Source organism: Brienomyrus brachyistius, chromosome 9 (genome assembly GCF_023856365.1).
Source record: "Brienomyrus brachyistius isolate T26 chromosome 9, BBRACH_0.4, whole genome shotgun sequence".
Taxonomy (NCBI): Eukaryota; Metazoa; Chordata; class Actinopteri; order Osteoglossiformes; family Mormyridae; genus Brienomyrus; species Brienomyrus brachyistius.
In genome coordinates, this window is record NC_064541.1 from 2859095 (window position 1) to 2874154 (window position 15060).

Genomic DNA, 15060 nt, shown 5'->3' on the forward strand with positions numbered 1-15060 from the left:
TACCGCCTCCATTTCCCTTACTAACCGATAGGTGGTAAAGTAAGAAAATGAAACTTCGCTAACTTTTCGCTCAGAAATCTCACTGAAAAGTGGATGACGACTGGTTCTGTTGAGTTAGGACTAAGTTTCATTAAGTGTGACACATGGTGCAGCTCAATTACCGGTGTTAACATGGCATCCTCAGTAAGCATCTCAAATCAGGCACCCGGATGCTATAAGCATAGGCCTCGGGGGTCACCTTGTAGGAAAGCCAACATTTACTGAAAAGCCATCTTTATTAAAAAATAACTATGGCTTTATTCTTTAAAGTCTTTATCGTGTTTTAATGCGACTGCTAAATGCAGTTTACTAGCTCCTACTGTTATAAATTAAATGCTATTAATCAGCTGCACTCGTAGTTACAGCTTTCTCTGGACCTGACGCTACACTGTGTAAACGCTTGGGGACCATTGCTGACATAAGGATCTAATGCCTAGGTGTCGAGTCTCATGGTTAAAACCCCCAGTCCCCATGTGGCTCAGGGTTCATCAGCTGGTAAAGATTGGTAGATTCCATGAGAGGTACCCCTTTAAATACGCTTTATTCCCACCACCCCACAAAATTAGTACATTTTAAAAACACAACCGTGCCGCATACATATAACAAAACATATGCACAACTTTTATTTTGAATAATAAAACACCCAGTCATGGTACATTTTAAAAACTCATTTGATAAATGTACACAAGCTTGAAAAATAAAACACACGTATACATGTTGGATTTTAAAACACTTGTGCAACTTTGAAAATAAAAAAATTTCATGTTACATTAACAAAATCTCCTTTGATAAAAACCCTACAAAATTTTTACAACTTTGCTTTTGTAAAATAAAAGCCATGTTCATATTAGATTTCAAAACTAATTCACAAAATGAATGCATAGAACTTTGTACATTTTAAAAATACGTTTGGGCTGCAAACACATAACAAAAACACCCAAACATCTTACATCGTAAAACATTTGTACATCTTACTATGAAAAACGTTTATGTCAAATTTTAAAACATTTGTACATCTTACTTTGAAAAACGTTTATGTCAAATTTTAGAACATTTATACATCTTACTTTGAAAAACGTTCATGTTACATTTTAAAACATTTGTACATCTTACTTTGAAAAACTTTCATGTTACATTTTAAAACATTTGTACATCTTACTTTGAAAAACTTTCATGTTACATTTTAAAACATTTGTACATCTTACTTTGAAAAACTTTCATGTTACGTCTTAAAATATTTGTGTAACTAAAAACTATGGTCAAGTTTTATTACCATTCTTTAAAGTTTTTAATGTGTATTTGCATTTAATGTGTAAATGCAGCTTACTGGTTGCTATTAAATGTAATTAAATAATCATGTACACCTTCTTTAAAATAACAAGACTATATCCTAAATTCTTACACCCTTGCCTGATTCCACAGTTCCTACCCCCCCCCCATGACTTGTGAGATAAGGAAAAGCACACTTCCTCCGCTTGTGCGCATGCTTGGGGTTTTGCTCTGTGTGTGTGTGTGTGTGTGTAGGTTGTTCATCTTGCGTCCAAAGTTAAGGTTATATTTTATACTACTTTAAAATAACACATTTTTGTTTGACTGTTTAACAAACACATCTAAAGTTTTTTATACATTTAAACATTAACAAAAGCTGTTAATGTCTTTTCTTTAAATTTTACAAGTCTATTTTGTGTGAGTTTTCACAATAAGACTCATGAACGATTAAGTTAGTATGTTTTGGGGTCTGTATACACATCGCGGTCCTATACTTTCACAGACCTAAAGTTAAACTCTAAAGCCCCTGACCACCGGTGTGTGTGTGTTTGTGCACATGAGCATGAATATACATTTACTGAAACAAACATATTTATTAAAATAACTAAGGCTTTATTCTGTCAGAAATTTTTTTTTAAATAATGCCAGCAGATAAATGGGGTCGTTATAGTGAATCTGTAGTCTCCCTGCATAGTGGATGACTGCTGACACTGTTGAATTTGAACTATGTTTCATTAACTATCAAACAGTCTGCAGCTCCGTTACCGTTGTCAACTTAGCATTGTACTCCAGCAAGCATCTCAGATCAAGCTTGTAGATTATATAAGCTGGGCACGTGGGCACCTTGTAGGATGTCTTTATTAAAATAACTAAGACCTTTTTCTTTAAAGTTTTTAATGTGTATTTGCAGCATGGTGCTAAATGCAGCTTACTGGTTCCTATTAAGTATAATTAAATAATCATGTACACCTTCTTTAAAATAACAAGACTATATCCTAAATTCTTACACCCCTGCCTGATTCCACAGTTCCTACCCCACAATTATGTGTCCCCCATCCCACCCTTCCATGACTTGTGAGATAAGAAAAGCAGACTTCTGCCTGCCTGGTCGGTCATTTCTAGCCGCTGTTTAGGTTCTTCCTCAAGTCTTGTTGCCTAAATGACTTATATCCAACTTGTCATGCCCGGCTCGTCCGCTCCTCGTGTGTGCCACGCCCCCTGCCTTCCCACGTGTATTTCCCTGATTGTACCCCGCTGTATCTGATTACTTTGATTAGTCTTGTCTGGTTTTAAGTCCTGGTCTTACCTGTTAGCATTGTCTGTCATTGATGTAAGTCGGCGTTACATGTCTCCTGCTCCCTGTTGTTTGATTAAACTCTCGTTAATCCCTGTATTCTGCCTGCCTGCATCCTGCTTACCCGTTTTCCCGCACGATCGCCGCTTACCTCCGCGACCGGTCGTGACACAACTCATATTAATTTTAAATTTCGCTATAACAAAACAATCCTTAAACATTTTTATAAAAAACGTGAACTATATATGTTTGGTGTTTTTTTGATTGAGCAAACTCTTTTTTGTTTTTGTGTGCGTGTCTGATACAACTGTAGTTTGTATCAACTTTTTTTTTTTTTTAGTTTGACCTCCGGGGTGTGTGTTTGCATGCGCGTGAATAAACATTTACTGAAAAACGTATTTATTAAAATAACTAAGACTTTATTCTGTCAAAGTTTTTAAAAATGTGTTTTGATGCATGTCACTAAATGCTGCTTAATAGTACCTAACCGGGGGGGGGGGGGGGGGGGGGTTAGGTGCTCCCCCAGAGACAGTTGCTAGTCCATTTATTCTTTTAAAGACTACTGATTCCAATTTGGTGCCATATGCTTTTATCTTGTAGGCCGTAGGATAGCTCCATTTCTACCAGCTATAGGCCATGGTACGTCTGGGCTATTATGCTTAAATTCTTTATTAATTAGCGTTGGCTATGTGCTTTATAACACTGCTGATTCAGGTCTCTTGTAGATTTTCTCTGGACCGGTCAGCGCAGTCTCTCTCTTGTACATAGAAAAAAAACAGAGAATACCTATTATTAGAATGTTATTTTTTAATTGAATAGCGTTTATATCACATGAATAAAAGAAATAATATACTCACTGGGTAAGGCCTCGATGAAACTTGTGGCTCTTTGGCTGGCACGTAGGGTAAGGGCTCGATGATGATACCTTCTTTACCAAAAGAGGAAAACCCCCGCTGGACGTAATAATAAAAATAGTCGCCGCGTTTCTCTTTTAATCCATATTTGTACTTGTACGCAGACGGTCATACATGAAAGACAGAATTTTACTGGGAGCCAACGTGCCCAACTTGATGTGTGGGCCAAGTTATTAGAGATGACCCGGATGACCTACCGGGATGTACAAAAGTGCAGCCCCATACGCTTGACCGGGATTTCACCTACGCTGATGTAATACACACGCTTGCGTGAGGAAAAAAAACACATACACGGTCAAAAGTACCGCCAAGCGGTTTTATTGGACATCAGACCCTCCGCCTCCTCCTCCTTCTCTCATTCTTTGCTCCAACTTTATCATTTTCTCCCAGAGTCTCAGTCTCTCAGAGTTTCTCACAGACTCGCGCAGCAGCACGGCTCTCAGCTCTCCGGCAACAGACTCGCGCCGCGGCACGGCTCTCAGCTCTCCGGCATCGCTCTCTCCGCGGATTATCCAAGGCCGTGGGGACCTTACCGCAGTACCGCACCAGACACAGGGTTCTAAGTCCTTTGCTGATTCTCCAAAGCCCGGGACCTTACCGCGGTACCGCAACACCAGACACACCGTACGCTCACGCTCCATCAGGTAACCCACCCCCGCTCAGCCCCCGGCGGCGGCGTCCGACCAAACCCCCCCCCCCTCACACTAGTAAGCACTCTCCTCAATATAAAAATATATATAATTTTTAAAATAATAACTTAGTAAATTAATACACACTCATAACCACTCTCCTCAATATCATTTAAAATAATACATAAATAATTAAAAATAATAATAAATAATTAATAATAATAAATAATAATTAAAAATAAATAATTAAATAAATTATTAAATCCAACTTGCCATCTGAATGGCAAGAATGGATGTTTATTTACAAATCAGATGATGTTGACCAAAAAATACATGAATTATCTTGTGTTCATACTGTCTGCAATGAAATAAAAGTTAAGGGACATTTGTGAATTACTGCTTTATTTTTTTTATTCACATTTTCCACCCTGTCCCTGTCATACCCGGCTCGTCCGCTCCTCGTGTGTGCCACGCCCCCTGATTACCCACGTGTATTTCCCTGATCGTCTCCAGCTTTGTCTAGTTACTTTGATTAGTCCTGTGTATTTAAGTCCTGGTCTCCCCGGTTTCCCTTGTCCGTCATTGATGTTGGTGAGCGTCTTTTCCCCGTGTTCCGTCTTGCCCGTTCCCGTCTTGCCCGTTCCCGTCTTGCCCGTTCCCGTCTTGCCCGTTCCCGTCTTGCCCGTTCCCGTCTTGCCCGTTCCCGTCTTGCCCGTTCCCGTCTTGCCCGTTCCCGTCTTGCCCGTTCCCGTCTTGCCCGTTCCCGTCTCCGTAATAAACTCCCGTTTTCCCCGTATCCCGCTTGCCTGCCTGCTCTTTGCACGCTCACTCTGCCAGTGCGTTCGCCCACTTCCGGGTTGATCGTGACAGTCCCAACTTTTTCTGATTTGGGGTTGTAGGTACTCTTTTACTACTCATCAAATCATGAAATGCATTACTGTGAAAACGTATTAGGCAGTCAAACGATGTTTAAAGCTCTTTATGTGGGTAATAAGTACACAGGCAGGAAGCAGGGAAGAACAAAGCAGGTAGCCGAAAGTCGGGCTATTTATTAAAACGGGGATTTATTAAGGGGAAGACGGCTACGGGCAGGGGAGGATAGAACAGCACCAACATCAGGTAACATCAATGACTTTTATATTTAACATTTACATTTAAGGCCACTTAAAAAAAATGGTTCTCGTCCCCTCCCGACCCGTCGAAATGCCTCCGACCCGAATTAAAAAAAATAATTATTTCGTTAAAATCGCATGGAAAATGCCCAAGAATGACGAAATTTGAATTTCCCGCGCATTCCACACCGACGATTGATCCACATTGTGTAATCCTAGTCTTGGAATGGTTTCATGAACGTAAATTTGTCTCTACCTGAGATGGGCTGGTGCAAAGATTTAAATCTGGGGAAGTGATGTGGTACATGTTCTTAAGTACTTGTTTGTAGAGTTGCATTTCCTTGTTCAACCATTCAGGTTCCTGTATTTTGTAAATTCCTCGTGTTTTAACATGTTTTAATACACTTTCTTTCTAGATATATATTTTAAAATCTTGGTTATTCATTTAGAATGGGAATGACAAACAGAATATTAGTTTCAAATAGTATCATTTTTATATTCACGAATGAAACATCAGCATAAAGTATTCAAATCCATAGTTGGGAAGGAATTTATGAGATACACATGGATCAAGGAATTTACATTCTTGTATTTTCTTACATTTAATATATTTGAAACGCAACAAACTGGAAGAACTGAGGAGGCGTACTAAGTAGGTCTGCTCTCTTCGGTATATATTTTCAAATATGGATTTTCTTACATATTTGAAAGTCGAAACAGTCAATCAAAATTTGTAAAAAAAATAAATAATCCTACCCCATCCCCTCCAAAAAAAAGGAACGAGAACCATTTTTTTTAAGTGGCCTAATATTTATATATAGACATACCATTTATATTTACGTATGATAAACAATTTTGAACATAATCTACACAGCAAAAAAACCCCATGATCCACAACACCATTGACTTCTAGCTAAATGTCAGAAAATTGCACTAAATGTTGAAAAAGTGGCAAGTACAAAAAAGTTTGCTACCTTTACAAACGGCGCCCCATACAGTTGAATTGTTCTCACGTTTTTCCTTTTATAATGAATATTGTTTATTTGACCCTGATGCTACAAGATTTCTGTATGTTCGAGATTTTAATAAAGAAAAGAAAAACCAGTTTTGAATATGAAACATTTGTATAGATCTATAAACAATAGACCATATTTATACGTCATACTTTAAATTTAGAGAAATATTTCCTGATATTCAAACTGACACGCATTGTTTTCAAAGCTCTATGTATTATAATTATTATTTGTATTTAGTATAGTATTATGCAAGAAAATGTTAGTTGTCTGAATAGCCATTAGGTGGCTCAAACTCGCACAAACTGTACTCTAGACTCTAGGTAAGTAGCACTTTTACGAGAAATTCGAAAGCTTCTGTTTCACTTTCCTGAAAACGTTTGTGACAAAGGGGTGGAGAGAGAAACAGAAACTATGAACGAATGTTAGATTAGACTGAAGTTTTCTATGTCATTTTAGTGTCTATTCGAATCTAGCCCTGAAGGATATTTGAACTTGCCTTTGGTAAGTAAAGAAAAAAAAAACAAATTCACGCTAAACCTAAATGTATGTTAGTGTTTTCGAATCGTGATTGCTTATTTATGGTTATATTATGTTGTACGATCTGTAAAAATTACCTGTATCCATAGTCCTGTGTACGTGCGAAAGTTTTCGTTGAAATAGACCTCTTTGTCGCTTAAGTAAAAAAATCTGTTTTTATCGAAGATGGGCCAGGAAGATTTTCTTTTTTTTTGGAGGGGAGTCAATCACACAAATATATAGTATATTCAGAAGCAACGGGACGTTTTTCAGAATCAGAATCAGAATGTGCTTTATTGCCATGTATGTTTCCACATACTAGGAATTTGTTGTAGTGACATAAGCTCCACAGTGCAATAGAAAGACAGTGACAGGACCAGACATGAAAAAGGACGTAATAAAAAAGAACAATATACAGTTATATAAGACATACAATGTGCAAAAACAGCAATAACTTTACAATATCCAAAATATAAAGTAAACAGTTAGCTATGTACGTAAGGTGCAATTAGAAGTGTAAATAAGTATGTGTGTTAAATAAATAACTGGATAAGTGAATGTATGATAGTGTTGTGTGTTTCACGTTTATTGTGAAGTGGTCATGAGACGGATTGCTTGAGGGAAGAAGCTGTTCCTGTGCCTGGCTGTTCTGGTGCTCAGTGCTCTGTAGCATCGTCCGGACGGCAACAGTTCAAAGAGGGAGTGTGCTGGATGTGAGGGGTCCAGAGTGATTTTGCCAGCCTTTTTGCTCACTCTGGATAAGTACAGTTCTTGGAGAGTAGGAAGGGTTGTACCAGTAATTCGCTCAGCAGTCCGGACTGTTCGATGCAGTCTTCTGAGGTCAGGTTTTGGACCATTATGTCCCTCATCAGCTGCACAGTGCTTCTGCGGCTATGGATATGACCTTTACACTGTATCGTTTATATATTCCAAGACGTACAGTATAGATTTCTAGTGAAACATTACATTTCAGGGAGAAATATATCATTAGTAGCACAAGCAATTAGTAGCACATTGTTTTGTATATGTGTGGACTATATTTATGTTACATTGTGGAGACCAAATTTATCCCACAATGTGATAAAAACCTGTAATTTTGACATTGTGAGGAACATTTTTCGGGTCCCCACAAAGATCTGTGAATGTAATCAAAACACTAAAAATGGCAAGAGTCTTGTATTTTGTTTGGTTACTTATGGCTAAGGTTAGGGCTGGGTAGGAGTTAAGGACCTAACTCTACTAGACTAGACGTAGTGTTTTCCCCATAGAAATGAATGGAGAGTCTTCACAAAGATATAATTATGAAGCTTTGTGTGTGTGTGTGTGTGTGTGTGTGTGTGTGTGTGTGTGTGTGTGTGTGTGTGTGGTATAGCTTAGTAGAGTAGAATGAACTTTCCACGCAGTGTCTATATCATGAAGCTTCTTTGATGTAAATGATGCTGCAGTTCATGTATGTTTATCCCGCACTTGAGGTTGAATCCAGTATTTTCATCCAGTCTTCCTCACACTTTTTGTTGTATTGTTCTCGTATTTTTCCCACATAGTTATTGGCATTGTTAACGAACTAGCTAAAGAAACTCCATTTTCATTTTGATTTGCGGAAGGAGAGGGGCGGAGGGAACGGGATACTGAATCAGGACAAACTTGGCCGTTTCAATTTATTAGGCAGGTATAGTGGAGAGAGACAGGAGATAGGGAACAAGTCCAAATAAACAATTAAACAAGGCCAAAATCTGCAGAGTCCTAGAATATTTTTTTTAATATACGCTTATGCAAACAAGAGAAACATTTTCGGAAAGCAAATATAGAAATGTACGAATAAATGTATATCCCTGTGTTAATACAAATTTTCTTTCTGTCTCCCTCTTGTGTGGGTGGTAGGCTAGTAAATTTGGTTTCTATCAGGCAACATGAGCATGCTATGTAATTGGAATTCACTTCTCTCAAACTGAGAACCCTTAATAAGATCAGTAACAGTCCACACTACACTGAGCAGATATATTTCAAAAATGCACAATATTTGCATGGTCTGATGATCTTTGTTGTATGGTCATTTTGGGATTGCTGGAATTCTTTCCTGAATTTTTGTAACAACAAATTTCAGCACAAATAGTAAGTTAGTTAACAGCTGAGTATAACAAAGACATTGTTTAAAACATTCTGCACTATACTATATGTGAAAGACATTAGATAATCCTTGGCAATGCATATGCAGGCTAAGATATATATATATATATATATATAGTACTTATTAATGCACATATATTCCATCTATCTGGAACCTCCGCAACCCAGCGCATGTATTCATAAAACTTACATTCATTGATTATATGAATCACAGAACTTACAGAATTAGATTTTTTTTTTGAATTTAGTCATTGACACACCACAGCACACAACAACAAAATGTGTCCTCTTCATTTAACCCATATGTGACATAGCCGGGGGCAGCTAATTCAGCACTGGGGAGCAGTGCATGGGGGCAGTACTTTGCTCTGGGTACCTCAGTGGTGCCCTTGCTGGTCAGGGATTCAAACTTACAGTCTTTTAATTACAAGTGCACTTCCATAACCATTAAGCCACCTCTGCCCTCACTGAAATGCATTATACAGAAGACCATTAAAATGTGTGCTACATGACACTGTTTTTATTAAAATCAGCTGTCACGTCCGATGTGCAGACGCGACTTAATCAGTTACCCCAAAGTGAGAACACCTGAAGTCTTAGCTATAAAAGCTCACTCATCCTTGCATTCAGTGTGAGGTATTATTGATCTAATGTCACTTACTGAGTGCTTCTCTCATCTCCTTTGTCTTTGCTTGATAAGCCCTTCCTTCTGATCCTCAATCCTACCATGTCCCCATCATTCTGACCTCAGTGTGATTACCTTCTGTCCTTCATGTTCCTGCAGGACTGACTTTCCCGGCTTACGAGTTATTCAGCTCCGTTACCTCAACCAAGAAACAAGATCCATTTTGGTTTGCCTATCTCCTTAATAAACGCTCCTGGTACTGCATTTGGGTCCCTGAGTATCTGTCATAACACTATGGATGAATTTGAAACAATTACTGAGGAAGAGGTGCAAGATATCAGAGAGGCATTGGAGAACAACAGCTTGGCTACGGCAGCTGAAAAGATTCAAGACTATTTTAACCAACTAGATCACATTACTCTGAACATCGCTATCACCGGAGAGTCTGGTTCTGGGAAGTCTACCTTTGTTAATGCTTTCCGAGGGATTGGGGATGATGATGAAATCAACTCAGCCCCCACTGGTGTAGTGGAGACTACCATGGAGCCTAAATCTTACTCCCACCCAAAGTATCCCAATGTCCAGCTGTGGGATCTACCTGGAATCGGAACCCCCAACTTCAAGGCAGACACATACCTTCAGGACGTTGAATTTAAACGATATGATTTCTTCATCATCATTGCATCAGAACGTTTCAGGTCCAGCAATGTACAGCTGGCCATGGAGATCCAGAAAATGAAGAAGAGGTTCTATTTTGTGCGCTCCAAGATTGATGAGAACATCCGTGCAGAAAAAAGAAAGAAAACCTTTGACCCTGATAACACATTAAAAACAATCCGAGATGACTGTATTAAAGGTAAGGTCTATGAAAATCCTTACAGAAAAGTAGGAGAGGATAGAATATATAATTCACGGCAAAACATGGTAAGAGTAATTACAGATGTTAGATATAAAATGTTTTTCTTTTATTTTTATTAGAGCTCTAAAGAAATTTGAAGCCGCTTGACATGTTTTCCCCGTCTTTCAGGTCTTCAGGAACAGGACTTAACTTCCCCCACAGTCTTCCTAATTTCCAGCTTTGACCTGGGAGGCTATGACTTCCCTTTACTTGAAGAGACAATGGAGAAGGAGCTTCCCAAGCACAAGAGGCATGCCTTGCTGTTTTCCCTGCCCAATATGACCCTAAAAATCAATGAGAAAAAGAAGGCAGCCTTGCAGGCAGACATATGGAAAATGGCCTTACTATCAGGCGCAGTGGCTGCCATACCCATCCCAGGCCTATCAGTTGCTGTTGATGTGACTATTTTGGTTAAAGAGATCTCCAGATATTATATGGCATTTGGCCTAGATGATGATTCTTTGAGAAATCTCTCTGACAGAACAGAGGTACCCTTTGAAAAACTGAAATCGGTTCTCAACTCTCCCCTTAATAAGGAAATATCAGCTGATGTGGTCATTAAGCTGTTGACCAAGGCAGCTGGAGGTGGGTTAATGCTTCTTGAGTACCTGGTCAGCAACATTCCTTTTTTTGGATCCGTGGCAGCTGGTGGGATTTCCTTTGGGACCACCTACTCCATGCTAAACAGCTGCCTGAATGAGCTGGCCAACGATTCACAGAATGTGCTGTTGAGGGCTTTACAGTCTGAAGTCTAACACATCGTACTCACCCACCATATTCATTTCCTGCATAAAGTAAATCTAACATGAGTTTATGCCACTCCATTATGTGTTTGTTATTGGGAGGAGGGTATTTATGTATTTAGGTATAATAATTAAAAATAAATTTTCCTTGTTTAAAAAATAAGCACGCTTCTTAAAATGCCAATTCATTTGCATCTGACCACTCTTTTTGGCAGCCTGTGGCTCAGCAAGCAAAGCCTCTAGTTAAAAGCCTGTGGTTATAAGGTTGCTAGTTCAAGCCCAGCTTTGGCAGTATACTCACATGTTTGTGGGCCCTTGAGCAAGACCCCAAACTCCTGGTCTCCCTTAGCTCTGTGGGCCCTGCTGCTCGTGGTTGCCCTTCATTGCCAAGCTTACTGTCAAATACATGTGTCTCATAGAAGGCAAGATGGGTTCAGCAAAAAAAAAATCCCTACAAGGATCAATAGTGTCATAACCAATTATGTCAAGGATCAATAGTGTCATAATGTTATAAATAACTGGGTATCACTGTAGTTGGTCATTTTATGTGTTATTAGTTACCCATCTGGGGAATTATTGTAGGTAGCTTGCCATTTTTTAAAATAATTACATTACTGGCAAACATTCAGATTTTGTTATACAATGCCTGATTGTATCAAGGTCAAATCTAAATAAAATGATTTTATAAAATGATCGTGTCCACATTTTGTTTTGTTCAAATAAAAATATTAGATTTATTTCCAGGCTTATGTGCTGTAATATCTGCAGCACAAGATAAGTGTGACGACTGTGCGCAGGTCAAATGAGTAGGGAATGGGGAATCATGGACAGAGGGACGAGGAGCAAACACAAGAGGGACAAAACAGAGGGAGCACCAGGGCTGGCGAGGAGGAAGTCGGAGGGGAGTCCGACGCAGGTGAGGAGAGAGATGGAGCCGCGGCCGAGCGAGCAATGAGTCGGAGGAGGTGGACCCACATGCAACCGAGGAGTCGAAGTCGGGGAACACACAGTTGACCGACGGGGCATAAGAGGCCGGAACAAGGATGGCCGACAACACATCAGAGGGGGACCAGCGGGCAAAAAGACAGGTCTCTTAAAATGAACAACTCACGGGCTTCCTTTTTAGGAACATTCTTAATGATTGAACTGCATACAACAACTGACAAAAGAACTACAGGTAAACCCTTTTAGTGAATTACTGAAAAAGGAAATAATTCAATGTCTCAGTTTTACTGGCCCAAGGCTGCTGGGGGAGGGGGGGGTGGGTAATTTTTATATTATTATGTTTATATTATTTATATTATTACTGTCACCACGACCCAGTAGGATAAGTGGTTTGGAAAATGGATGGATGGATATTATTACTATCCCCGCGACCCAGTAGGATAAGCGGTTTGGAAGATGGATGGATGGATATTATTACTATCCCCGCGACCCAGTAGGATAAGCGGTTTGGAAGATGGATGGATGGATGTATGGATGGATTACTATTATGGCTCCAGATCCATGTTAATTAAACTACGATAGCATCATTTTCACTGCTGTTGTGTTATCAGTGTTTTCGTTGAGGACAAATAGGGGTTGCTTGGCGGGAACCTTGTTATACTTTTTTATTGTTATATTTATTTTTTATTTATGCTTTCTGTCGAGATGTTGAATCATTGATGTTGTGCTATTGTGGTAAGCTAATTCGGTTTTACAATGGACACACTGTACAGTACTTTCGCTTTTCTTTTATTGGAAATGGTCCCAAACTTTAGATATTTTTTGTTTTTTTTTTTCCTCAAGGTTTCCCTGTCTTCCTCCATTGCGCCATCAAATCAAACCTGCTACACATAATGCAGCGTAAGCACACTGTGCGACAGTAATAATCCTCTGAGTGAAACACGGTGATCACTAAGCAGTACATAGTTGTGCGGATTACACGAAGCATCGAAGCAAAGAATTTGTATCGAGGAGTTTTTGTAATCGAGTTATTTGAGTTACTCGACGAATCGTTGCAGTCCTAGACTAAATACACAGGACTATTCAAACTGACAGAAAACAGCTGGTTACAATCGGGGTTTCACACGTGGTTAATGAGGGGGCGTAGCACACACGATGATCGTACGAGCAGGTCATGACAATAAGAAGTTCAGTTCATTAGTATTTGAATTATGCTATTTTTCAATATTGTCCGAAATTCCGTCTGAGAGAATCGTTACTGTGACATATGACTAATGTAGATTTACTGTGATTCTGGCCCATGTCTGCCACACACTCACATGGAAAGCCTGCTTCTTCTTCTCAAGCACAGTCGAGGTGAGGTTGGGGAGTGCCAGGAGAAGAACGTGGTACTTGTGGCCCTCCAATTCACTCTCCAGTGTGGTGTGCAGCAAAGGGAAGCCAAAGAGATGTGGCTGGAAGTAGGAGATCAAGAACACATGAGGTTTTTGCATCCCACTCCTCCTCAATGCTGCACTACTCTCATCTCGTATTTGATTCAATATGGAAGACAGCTCTGCGCCAGATTGTGACCTCTAGGTCATTGTCCGCTTTGTTGCATACAAAGTATCTATTTTGGGGCCAAAAACAATTATTTAAGTTTTTTTCTGGCACATCCATACATTGATTCATTCAATGCATGTATTCAGTGAATCTGAGGAACGATAGTCATATGGTGACATTGAAATGTAGAGTTGTGTACTTGCCAATATCGGCATACTTATAGTAAGAGTTATTGTAATGTACCATAATCAGATTCATAATTATCTATTGCCACAATGCAATCCCTATCTTATAAAAATTATTTAAAACCAGTTTAACAGGACACCAGAAAGACCTACCCACTTTTCTGGTCCGAATAGTATCAAAACTGAGATTTGTGCAATCTTGGCGCTGTGGTATGGTTGTAATCCAGGCTGCAAAGCAATAAAGCATTAACTCAAGATATACTTTTCAAGTGGCCAGTGTGCCGAGATCTACTAGTTCAAATAGGGAGCCATAGCTATTACTCTTTTGCTCTATTATTACTCTAGCTAATGCCTTTCTGCATAGTTAACATATAAACTGCAAATCCAGGTAATTATTCAAATTGAAAAAATGTAAATAGATGTATTTCTCTACCTGAGTGGGATCGCTGGCACTGGGAAGCTATCGTTGCACCTTTACTATTGGTGTTCGGCTACTTTACTTTTGGTAAAAATTGACCGTTGTGTTGTATGACTTTTCTTTTTTTTGTGACCAAATTTTATTAGAGATTTTTTAACAAAGAACAAAACGGAACAGAACAGAACACACTCCACCCCCACCCCACCTCCAATACACCCTGTGACACCACCTCAAAGGAAAAGAAACAAAAGACCAACAATGGTCACCAGCACACCCAGCCCCGGAGAGCACAGTTTAAAACTGTGGAGAAAAGAAATGACACACTTATATCAGTGAAAAACGTCAAAATTAGGAAAGTAAAAATCAAAACAAAAAACAAGGAATATGGGCTCAGGACATGACCCGCAGCCAGTCCTTGACCAGCTGAACATCATGGAGCCAGCTCTGGATTGTTGTTAATCCGGGTCGCAGAGCGTTCCAGCAAAAGCAGATCAAGAAAGGTGGACTTCCGAACAGAGGGAATGGCACGATCAGGAGTCTTCCAACGAGAGGCTAATAACAACTTGGCCGCTAAGGAGGCAGACAGCAGAAGCCTCTGCTGGAAGTGAGAGAGAGAAGAGAGAGAGAGAGAGAAGAGAAGTCCATAAGAAGAAGGACCACAGGAGACAGGAGGATAGGAGAGGAAAGAACTGAAGAGAGAGATCTGGCCACATAATCCCAAAGAGCAGCTGCTGGAGGACAGTCCCAGAACATATGGAGAAACGTACCAGGGACCTGAAGGGGACAAA

At 39.5% G+C, this 15060-nt stretch overlaps 2 protein-coding genes across 4 annotated transcripts in view; both read left to right on the forward strand.

Annotated features, from left to right (window-relative positions):
* Window positions 1-11875, forward strand: part of LOC125749194 (interferon-inducible GTPase 5-like) — a 40442-nt gene extending 28567 nt beyond the window's left edge. For 2 of the 3 annotated variants that reach the window (XM_049026212.1, XM_049026211.1), the window contains exons 2-3: window positions 9701-10397; window positions 10569-11875. In XM_049026212.1, the coding sequence (XP_048882169.1) occupies window positions 9836-10397; window positions 10569-11194 (1188 nt within the window). In that variant the 5' untranslated portion in view covers window positions 9701-9835 and the 3' untranslated portion in view covers window positions 11195-11875. Of the gene's footprint in view, window positions 1-6641; window positions 6775-9700; window positions 10398-10568 lie in introns of those variants that run through there. The other variant, XM_049026209.1, reaches the window with a different exon arrangement.
* LOC125749193 (interferon-inducible GTPase 5-like) overlaps window positions 1-11875 on the forward strand; it is a 38519-nt gene extending 26644 nt beyond the window's left edge. Inside the window, exon 4 of the transcript XR_007399797.1 lies at window positions 11765-11875. The gene's annotated coding sequence lies outside the window, so the exon portion shown is untranslated. The remainder of the gene's footprint in view (window positions 1-11764) is intronic.
* Window positions 11876-15060: the final 3185 nt, after the last annotated feature.